General features: G+C 32.8%; 1 protein-coding gene across 1 annotated transcript; it reads left to right on the top strand.

Annotated features, from left to right (window-relative positions):
* The first annotated feature begins 987 nt into the window (after positions 1-987).
* LOC110798440 (uncharacterized) lies at positions 988-5707 on the top strand. Its single transcript, XM_022003616.2, has 11 exons — positions 988-1260; positions 1643-1713; positions 1799-2034; positions 2157-2282; positions 2872-2949; positions 3348-3527; positions 4055-4203; positions 4307-4496; positions 4676-4978; positions 5095-5167; positions 5406-5707. The coding sequence occupies exons 1-10, from the start codon at positions 1233-1235 to the stop codon at positions 5159-5161; spliced, it is 1428 nt and encodes a 475-aa protein (XP_021859308.2). The 5' UTR covers positions 988-1232; the 3' UTR covers positions 5162-5167; positions 5406-5707.
* The last annotated feature ends 5647 nt before the right edge of the window (positions 5708-11354 follow it).

Raw genomic sequence — 11354 nt, 5'->3', positions numbered from 1 at the left:
TCTACCTGAATGGAGGCCCCATTACTTGGTGCTCGCAGAAACAAGAGACTGTAGCTTTGTCAAGCTGTGAGGCAGAATTCATGGCTGCAACTGAGGCATCTAAACAAGCAATATGGCTCCAAGACTTGTTGAAGGAAATCATGGGAAGGAGCTATGAGAAAGTGCAGATTCGAGTAGACAACAGGTCTGCAATTGCTCTAACCAAAAATCCTGTATTTCATGGTAGGAGCAAATATATACACACTCGGTATCATTTCATTAGAGAGTGCGTAGAGAATGGTCAAGTAGTAGTGGAACATGTTCCTGGAAGTGAACAAAGAGCTGACATTTTGACAAAAGCCCTTGGGAGAATCAAGTTTGAGGAGATGAGAGAACTCATTGGAGTTCAAGATGTGTCAAAGAGTGAGTTCAAGCTTAAGGGGGAGAATGTTGAGTTAAGCTTGAAAGCCAAGTCATATTAGAGATAAAGACTTGGAATATTATTAGGAGCAATCTAATAATATGTTAAATCTAGGAGATATCTAGATTAAGGAGTTTTCCTATTTGTATTAGGTTTATGAGTCTTTGCGTTTTATATAAGGAGGAATCAAATTGTGGTTCAACTTATGAGTTTTAGATAAAAAGGGTTTTGAGTGATTTTCCTTTGAATAAGAGAGGTATTCTTATTTTGTGATCTTGATCTTTTAACTTTGAGTTCTATAGACCCGAACCCAAAAGTTCTGGGTCTTGAACAAACATTTGCAAACTCGAACCCTAAATTACCTACCCGATTAAAACCGAACCCACAAATAATTTTTTATATCCCGATCCGACCGACCCTTTTAACAAGTCTAGGTGAAAGGGGTAAAATGAAGAATTTATTAAATAGAAGACGGGCGAAATACATAAAAGCATGTGTTAAACTTGGGAGTCGTATAAGTTTAAGAGTAGACGTTATTACATTGTAGCCCGTGTTACGATTAGAGACGTGACAGAGTCCTAGTGATGGTAGTGGTAAAGAGTTTCAGAAGTTGAAGAGACATAATGGAAAAAGGCATTGAGCCATTGACGAGTTTAGAATAGCGAGTAAATGACGGTGTGTGTCAAGTGTCAACTCACCTTGGTTTACGAGCCAACTCTTCCTTCCTTCCTTCCTTCCTTGTTTGCTTTATTTATTTACTCCTCCTAATTATACCACATCATGCAGTATTAAGTAGCAGTAGCAGTTCCTCCATCATCATTTCTTCCAAAATATGAAACCTTCTAATTTCCCTTTCTGGGGTAATTCTAATTCTAATTCTACTTCTACTTCCTTCTTCGTCTTCTTTTACTTTATTTTATGATTATTTCATTTATATATTCATGTTAGGTTTTTATTCAATTGTGATATGTTATTTAGATTATTATATATTGTAGTTAGTTCGTTAGATTATGTGATCCATGATTTCTTTGTTCCCGCTCCTTTAATTTGTGCTATTAATCATATTCAATTAGGTTTACTTATATGTATGTAGGATGTTGTTAGATTCGTCAAATCAAATACGAAATTAACGCCTACGATTATGTGATGGATTGATTTCTTTAATTTAATTTGTGCTATAAATTGTACTAATTTGAGTGACTAATCATTATTAATTAGTTAAAATGATTTTGTTTGATAAAGGGCAGAGAGTTTCGCGGGAAAAACCTGTGACTATCAGCTTACATCCCAACAAGCGTCTTCAAATCTGTCGGGTCTGCTAATTTCTCTAGCTTTTTAATTAAATTGGTTACATACATTTGAACAAGTTTGACATAATTTTGGTATGTATTAATGCAGGCTACTTTAGGTTTTGGTGTTGATAAACTTAGCAAGGAAAGAAGTTTGTTGTCAGTGAAACACGGGGATAACCCTGAAATTTACTTGTGCTCACTGAGTTTGCGTAGTTGTGAATCATATACCTTGAATGATGAGTTTAAAGGACCTGATGATGTCATCTTATCAGTTGAAGGTCCTAGACCAATCCACTTGGTTGGCTACTTGTATCAGGATTATCCGTTGCCTACTACATTAATGTATTAACCCAACACTTTCTTTCTTTATTGCTTTCTATACGAGAGTACTACATTATTAAATTAGTAACTAATAACATCATTATTTGGTTTACACTTTACACTTTACACTTTACACTTTACAGGGTTGATAATGCAGGGGGAGTTGCTATAAATGATTTTTATCAAGAACAAGGGTCGTTTAAACCAATTCACCACTTGAAAATCATTCAAGATGTTGCTGCAATTAACCATCAAGCTAATCAACAAGGGTAAGTTTTTTTACCTACACTTTTCGTATCTTAAGATGATGAGAAATGTCTCCAAACTTGGTTATTTTATGCTGCAACTATCCAAGGATAAATTTCCAGAAAACAACAAGTTTTAGGACAAACTTTACAGAATTCTTGTTTTTTTTTTGTTGATTTCTTCATGTTAAACTGTTGAAGATTAACAGGTTCTACATAGCTCTGTAAAGGCTCAACTCTGGCCGTTGTTAATTTAGTTGATCTGTGGTATCAGATTTTTATTTTCCCTCCGACATACGTACGTTGTGGAAGAAAAAAGCTTGATTATTTTATCCGTAAAGGCTGTACTCTGCCCGCTGTATAATGAAGATGAAAGTAAATGCCTTGCTGCTTTATGTCTATATATCAAAACGGATTGTGGCTTAGTCATCTTCTTTATATCTTCTTTATCAATGCTCGATATGATTTTGAGTGTGGCATAAATTTGGGCATTGTGATGGCATGAGAATTCGTTTCTGTATGTTGTTACTATGATGGCATGGGAATCCGATTCTGTATTTTGTTACTATGATTTGTATTCTTACTCCACCTCATGTTTTCTTGGTATGTTCAGTGAGAAAAAGTTAGAACGGAAAAGAGAGGATACTTGTCTGCCAAATGCTCATGGAGCTGATGGAAACAACTGTGAAGGGTGAGGCTTTGTTATCTGTTATCTGTTCAACATAGCAAATAAGTTGATCATATTGAATCTGCCTTAGCAATTATCATGGAAACCTACAGCAGGTTATGTAAAATCCACTTTATTTTTTTGTTAATAAGAAGCCATATTGGTAACGTTTCTTATACAATGAAGGTTGTTTTTCAGTATATTCCTTGCTGCGAAATTTGATTTGTGTGGCACAAGCATCTTCTTAATCTATGGACAACATGATAATACTTGGTCTTCAATCTTATGTATTTTCTTTGAGTCAGACAAAAAATTCAGGATTTCGATAGCATGGGAATTTGCTTGTGACCTGTTATCTAAATTTGTTAAGTGTTGTTAATAATTGTGCTCTTTATTTATGTTACGTTGTTTACGTTTTACAGGGTTGATACTGGAGGAATTGCTAGCCGTAAAGAAGAATCCTTGTCAAGTATCTTGCCTGTAAATGATTTTCATGAAAAACAAGGGTCGCCGAAAGCAATTCACGAGATGAAATTCATTGAAGATGTTGCTGCAAGAAACCAAGGAAATCAAGCTGTAATTCAAGAAGCTAGTCAACAAGGGTGAATTTTTTTTACCTACTTTTTTTTTTATAATTTGAGGGGAGAAAATGTCTAAGGTGCAACTATGGAAGGATAATTTGCAAGAAAATGTCAAGTTCTAGTATAAAGTTTCACTATTAATTTCCAAGAATTCCATTCTTTATCGAGTCAAAAGAAAACCAATTTTGTTAATTTCTTTATATTGAGATTGATATGTCCCTAAGGTTCTATTTAGCTCCATCAAGGGCTGAACTGTTGTCGTTGTTGATTACCTCCAAAAAGAGCAAGTTAGGATATTGTCAATGTCTTAACATTTGAATCGGTGAATGGTAATTTGGAACGTCGTTTCTTCTGTATGATCATTATCTGTTGCCTACCATTGTTGATGCCCCCACAGTCTGAATTGTATCTTCATTCTTCCTTGTCCATTACTCCCCCTATTTCTTATTATCTTTTCATTTCCACTTGCTTTCGTTATTGCTTTGTTGTGTTCTAATTAATACGCGGCAAAATTATCAGTTGTTTTACGGTTAATTATGATGTTACAGGGTTGGTAACGAAGATGGAGTTTCTAGCCGAAAAGAAGAATCCTTGTTAAGTATCTTGCCTATAAGTGATCTTCATGAAAAACCAATTCAAAATGATGAGACTGTATTCAGTTCTTTCGCCAACTTGCTAGATGCGATTGATCTTCATGGTAAATATCCACCCAATATTTGAGTCGTAGTGTAGTAACTTTTTATATTGTTGGTATAAAAGTTTCCAATTAATTGTCGGTATACCAACACAATCGCCTTCAGGTATAGCTGATGTTGTGGATAAAGTGGTCAGAAAAGAAGTGAGTATCAATATATATCTACAATCTAGGGTGATGGATGAAGCTCGTAAGCAAATATCAATTAACGGCAGTGAGATGAAGTTCATTGAAGATGTGTTTGCAAGAAACCAAGGAAATGAAATTGTCTTAGTAGAAGATAATCAACAACAAGGGTGAGCTTTTTACCTACGTTTTGTTAATTGTTTCATTTAAGATCAATTGTTGGAGATTAAACTGTGTCTTAAGGTTCTATATAGGTCTGAATCTGCGGCTGTTGTTAATTAATTGAGTGTTGATCTGTAATATCAGGTTTTCCTTTTTCCTATATGACTTATAATTGGTGCTTTTACAGAAGTTGCGTAAGAAGAAAGCTTGATTATCTAGTGCAGACAACAGGAAGTCAAGAAGCTGTTGTTGGGAATGAAAAGGAGGTAATGCAAACAACAGGAAGCCAACTAGAACAAGCTGTTGGGAATGAAAAGGAGGAAGTGCAAACAGAAAGCCAACAAGAACGAGTTGTTGGGAATGAAAAGGAGGTAGTGCAAACAACGGGAAACCAACATGCTTTTGGGAATCAAAAGGAGAAAGTGCGAACAACAGGTAAGGAGGTAGTGCAAACAGGAAGCCAACAAGCTCTTGGGAATGAAAAGGAGAGGTATGTATTGTCTTTCGTTCTTCTTCTTCTTCTTCTTGTACGGCTTGCTTATTGTAAAAAGTTGTAATCTCGGGTAATATTATTGTGTCTAATATATATTTTCTATGTGTTTTAAGTGGGAAAAAAAGAAAACGGAAAAAGAAGATCAACCATCCGCGAAAAAAGAAAAGCTTATGGAGATGATGATGGGTGAGGCCTTTATCTTTATGTAAAGAGTTTATATTGCTCTTTCTTTTTTGCATAATTATTTACTGGTATTCGAAAAGTCTGGACTGTTTGTGTGTTGTATTCCTTTGAAAAAAAATATATACTCGTGTTGTATATCGTAACTATTTGTGTTGTTTTTACTACTTTGCTGGTTACTTTCTTATAGATAAAGTGTAATTTAATCTTCTCATGAACGTGCACATCTTTTGTTGTCTTGAAGGACTCCTGCTGCTGATACTTCAAAACAACCAGAAGTAGAACTAGTGATAATCTGTCTGAAAGCGCGGGAACAGTTGATTTTGCTTAATCTAAACGTATTTGGCAAGCGTTGTTGCTTTTGATACCTCATTTTGTAAACTACATGGGGATTTTATATCAACTTGATGGTTCATTTTGGTGATTTTCGTTTGCTTTAGATGCTTCATTTGTTAACTACACGGGGATTTTATATCATCTTGATGGTTCATTTTGGTGAATACGCATTGAAGAAAAATGACATAAATATCATTTTTATTTTGTTCATATTTAGGCAACGTATGTATGTAGTGTGCGATCATGTTCTTCTGGAGTTCACTAGCATATGATTTATTATCTAATAGAAATTTTCCTTTAAATAATACGGTGTACATTCTCTTTGTCCATTTTTGTTCTCTACATATTTCATTTCGGGTATCCTATTTTGTTTTTTACATTTTTTTTTATATTACCACATAAATGCCTTAATATTCTATCAAAATTAGTTAGGATCATTTTGACCAATTAAAATTCATTGAAATATTTAATTTCTCACACTTTTCCATTATGACGTTAAATATTTCTTATTTTCCCAAATATCAAACTTTTGATAAAAGTGGAAACATTATAAATAAATGTAATTTGCCTTGTTAAATAAAAAATTAGAGGAATCTCAATGCACATTAAATAGTCGTTAAATCGCATGTATAATATCAAACGTAAAGAACAAAAAGGGACGGAGAGTGTAATAACAAAAATCTATTAGAAACATTTTTTTTATAAGATAAGGAGAAAAACTTAGGAGCCCCTCTGCACGAGGGTAGCTCCTAAGCAGTCACTGTTTATAATGGACTCTCAAGTCTCATAACAGCATGGTAATGTCGATTCTAGTTTGAACTCTAGCACGGTCAAATTCATGAAGAGCCTCATCATCACTATCGGGCATGCCTGTTCTTATTGTATCACGCATAATGTGCTCTAGATCAGTGTAACTGTTATTGTCAGACTCATATTCCACATCACTCTCATCATTACTCAGAATGATAGGGTTGGAGTAGCTCCCTACTCTAGTATCTTCTATATCAGACATGATTAGGAATTTATAACAAATAAATATAATTTTTATTAGTTATTGGTACTCTCACTAACTTATGATCCCCACAAAAAATAATAAGTAAGGATAATAACAACATGAAGCATAGGAATAGCATAAACAGTTAGCAAGAAAGAGAAAAATATAATCATGTTGAAATAACTATTTAATGCGGACACATAATATTTCTATCCTATATACCCTTCCTATACTACCCATCTCTCATAATATAATCAGAATAACTAAAGTATTAAAGTAATTTAAATAATAAAATAAAACAAGAATAATAGTAAGAAAAGAAAAATAAAATAAAAAATAAAAAGAAATTTTGATTCTGCCAAGTCTGGTTAATTTTCTTTTTTCGAATAAAATTAAGTTCGAAAAGAAAAAAAAAGAACTAATTGATTCGAACTAAAAGAAGCAGTTTTGGATTCTTTAAAAATTTCGGAACCCTTTAAATAATTTTTTTTTGGACCCTTTGATTATTTAAAAATAAAATAAAATAGGACCTCTTAAATTAATATTTGGAGCTCAATTCTACGAAATTCATTTTAAGTGACTAGTTAGTTAGGCGCCTAAAACTTAAAGTTGGCACGATAGGCCAACAAAAATATATAGCTCTCAGATACCAATTCGTAACACCCTAAAAATTCTTTCTTTTCTAAAAGGACTTTTTAATATAAAACATCGAGAATCATCAAGGCATTATCGCTCGTGTGAAATCGTATCGGCTTATTCAGAATTTTGCAGCGGAAAACATAATGATAACTTTATAGATAAAATAGTCAATCACAAGTCAACTCCAAAACCAACCAATAAAACCCAAGGTCAACTTAACAAACCAAGGCCAACTTAAATAAATCAAAACCAAAGTGAACTTAATCTATAGTAAACAGACAACACAATCTCTCCATTCCCGAACCCACTGATGCATCACCTTCAAACCTGTAAATGGACAATGCTTATTGATCCCTATAAACTGCTCACCAAAATGGGTCATCACAGGATCAATAAGGCATATCCATGATCAACATACACAAACAAAAGTACGTAATCAACAAAGTTGAGTACTACATACTAAATAAATAAACAATCCTAACATGATACTAATGAATGAACAATCCTAACATGATACTAATAAATAATAAACAATGATACATAACCACGTAATAACTCACAGATAACTTTTACTAGACTAACTTATAATAGAAATTCATTTAAATGGATTAGTCAATGGACTGAGTCGTCTAACTGAAATATCCTTCCTTTTGGAAGATCCGTATTCCTATGACCTACGATATCGAGGAACCTTTTAATTAAAATAGAACACGGTGATCAATCCGGTCCCAGAAAAAGCCATGGGCTACCACCATGAACTCCAACTCCTAATTGTCCTTCACTTCAGACGCGCACCAATCTAAAGCAATTGCTATCCGGTTTCACTTGACATGATTTACCAATTAATACTTGCTATGACTCACCAACACCACCAATAGCACAATCAAAAAATCGCAACTTCCTTTTTATCTTAGGAATAAATGAATGATCACACAACTTTCAATCTAATATCAATTCCAACTTTAATTCAATCTTTCCTTAACCAATTGTCAACTACCTTCCATAGGTGTAAAATATCAACTTATTAAACAAGGTCCACGGTCCTCATAAAGTAGTGAAATACTAAAAAGGGAACAATGATCAATCATGATTCATGCCAATATATAAAGTTCCCAATCAACATGCTTGCATCAATCATTCACGCCAACATAATATAATTTTCATGATATAATTCTATGCTCAACATGTTTATACAACGGCATTAAACATGCAAATTCTAACATAATCAAGCTAATACATAGATTCAACATAGTCCCTATACATGGTAGTACATCCATCAACACATAGGTATGTACGTACCTTGTGTAAACAAATTTAGAGGCCACTTTAACAATCTCAAAAGTCGCCTACAGAGAATTCTCCACCTAAAAACAACCAATATAATTCACCATCAAACCTCCATGAATTTACAGCAACAAAAAGGTACTTTAAACCCTTCCTAAACATGTTTAGAACCTTCCCAACATTAAAACATAATTTCTAAACCTCCTAGCATAATACTTACTACACTAGTGGTCACAAATCATCATAACCTCCATAAAAACATCTTTCCTTTAAAATTTCCAGCAATATAAAATAATTTAAAATTTCATCAAAACATGTTTAATATGCATAAAATCATAAAAACAATAACTTTCACAATTTATAATAATCCTACTATGATTTTCTAACTATTAAAACCCTAAAAATTTATGCTTTAATAATTAAAACCATTATTTAAACAAAATTAATAGATCTGGAAATTAATAAATTTATTATGCAAATATATAATCTGAATTTTATATTTAAATCATAAAAACTATAAATTTAAATCAAGAAAACATAAATTAAATTGCTAAAACATAATTAAAATATTAAATTGTTTAAGGGTGAAGAAATAACCAAAAGAGAGATAGAGAAAGGGGTGCCGGTGGTCGGTGCAGCGGCGCGGCAAGGACACGACGGTAGGAAGGCGCGACGCGGCGTTGGGTGGTGGCACATGGGGGGCTTCGGAACGGTGGCGGTGGCTGGCGTGTGAGAGAAGAAAAGAAAAGAGGAAGGAGGGAGAATACGTGAAAGAGAGAAAGAAAAATAAGACAGTCGTGAGTTTGAGTGAGGGAGGAGAGAGAAATTAATTGTGTGGGTTATTTTTGCGGTTTAAGGGGTTTATGTATTTTCTGGGCTTAGAAAATATAATTAGGCTAAGATTATGATTCCTTTTCCAATTTGAGAGTGTTTCCAAATCTAAAAGTATTTCTATTTTTTAAATCATTTTCAAAGCATTATTCTAATAATTATTTGATTTGCATAAATCATTAAATACTTAGAATATATTTAGGCTTCGTTCTATTGGACTTATTTTGACTGAACTTATATTATCTGAACTTATCTGAACTTATATGAACTTAACTGAAATTATCTGAACTTATTTTATCTGAAAAAAACTTATTTTGTCTGAAATAGACTTATTTGTGTGTGAAAATGTCTGAAAAAAAATTATTTTTGCTGAACATATATTATCTGAACTTAACTGAACTTATTTTGTCTGAAATAAGTCAAAATAAGTCGAACAGAACTTGGTCTTAAATAGAATTCATAAATTTTAATTAAATATAAATAACTATACGTTAAAATATATATAAAATTTATAAATTTACGGGGGATTACATTAACCTAGACTTGAGTTTTATTCATAAGTTCTAAACTTATATCAACTTATATAGCTCAAGCTTTAATTTTAAATATAATCCCTAAAAAAACTTTATTTTTTTTAAAAAAAATGTTTCAATTTTTGCCCCTTAAATTAAGAAAAATCAATTAACTTTTATGTTTCTTAAACTTAACTTATTTTTAAACATAATTTCTATTTAATTTTCCCGAAAAAAAGTGAAAATAAATTAAAAATAACAAGGTTTAATTTGTAGTTTACGTACGTAGTATAATTCATGCTTAATTGATCACTTTGAACAAATTGTGTTTTATACAAATTCAAAATTTTACTACGTCGTAACAAAATTTTAGTTCATTAATTTTTTTTATTTATAATATTATTTACGAGCAATTAATAATACTCCGTAAACAAACTTATTTTTATCCGTGCATTGCTCGAGTCCTATTTAGTTATTTATTATATTTAAGTTATTTCCCCGTATTTTATAATTTTGAAATTTGCCGTTTTCCCATATCTTTGTTTCCCGTATTCGTTCTCGTGCAACTTAGGTCACAACTTTAGCCCTCCCAACTATCTCCAATAGATGGAGTTTCTGCCACTCACAACTGGCTCTACTTAAGGCAATGAGTTCAAAAACTTCATAGAGGTAATATTTCAAAAGATACTCAGAATTTAACAAATCATTCTTTGATTGTTATTCTGCCATACGCTCCCATACTTTCTCTTCATACCAAATACTCGAAATCCCTCAGTCACCGATCTGTTCAACAGATTAGAATTACAAGAGAAAAAACATAAATCACAAGAGACTCGCAAAAAAAAAAAAAAAACAAAAAACTAGTATAAGAGTTGTAAATATGTTTTCAATCTCTCTCCATATCTTTTGAGGTGCGAAAATATCCAAGGTGCAACTATGGAAGGGTAATTTGCCAGAAAACGTCAAGTCCTAGAACAATATTCATTTCACTATCAATTTCCAAGACTTTCGTCCTTTTTTGAGTCAAAATAAAACCATTTTTGTTCATTTTTTCATATTGAGGTCAATATGTAGCTCTGTCAAGGCTGAATTGATGTTGTTGTTACATCAGTTTTAACAACCTGAATAACAATAACAACCTACTCGATCATTTTTACCCATTTGGTAATGTGACAAATTCCACTTTCTTGTCTACAATACTAGGCATGACGAATGATGTGAAGCTTGACGACTCTAAGAAAAAAGGAATTGCGAAAGACCCTGATGATGATGTGTGCTTGGAGGCTGCGGAAGGTAAAAGTTGTGGTTTAGGGAGTGCTTTGCAAATGTATTTGAAGAAGTATTTTCCTCCTCACTCCTTGGTATCATCTCCCACGACTTGTCAATTAAGCTCTCAAGTTGAAGAATTGAAAATGATGGTAGAGGAAAGCCAAAAAGTGGCAGCAGAAAGCTTTAAAATGGCTAAGGCTACCAATGAGAAATATGAGAAGGAAAATGAAGAATGGAAGAAGGAAAAATAAGAATGGAGGAAGGAAAAAGAAGTATGGATGAATGAGAGAAAAGCCATGCAAACTAAGTTGAGCGAGTTACTAAACGT

The sequence above is a fragment of the Spinacia oleracea genome, chromosome 5 (assembly GCF_020520425.1).
Source record: "Spinacia oleracea cultivar Varoflay chromosome 5, BTI_SOV_V1, whole genome shotgun sequence".
NCBI lineage: Eukaryota > Viridiplantae > Streptophyta > Magnoliopsida > Caryophyllales > Amaranthaceae > Spinacia > Spinacia oleracea.
The sequence above is the reverse complement of the archived record's forward strand: the minus strand, read 5'-3'. Positions and strand labels throughout refer to the sequence as shown.

Bases quoted from the DNA above. Each gene is read 5' to 3' on its own strand.
- LOC110798440 (XM_022003616.2), top strand. From the start codon at position 1,233: ATGAAACCTTCTAATTTCCCTTTCTGGG. The intron at 2,283-2,871 runs GTAAGTTTTTTT...TGGTATGTTCAG, and splicing joins CATCAAGCTAATCAACAAGG to TGAGAAAAAGTTAGAACGGA. The intron at 4,979-5,094 runs GTATGTATTGTC...ATGTGTTTTAAG, and splicing joins CTTGGGAATGAAAAGGAGAG to TGGGAAAAAAAGAAAACGGA.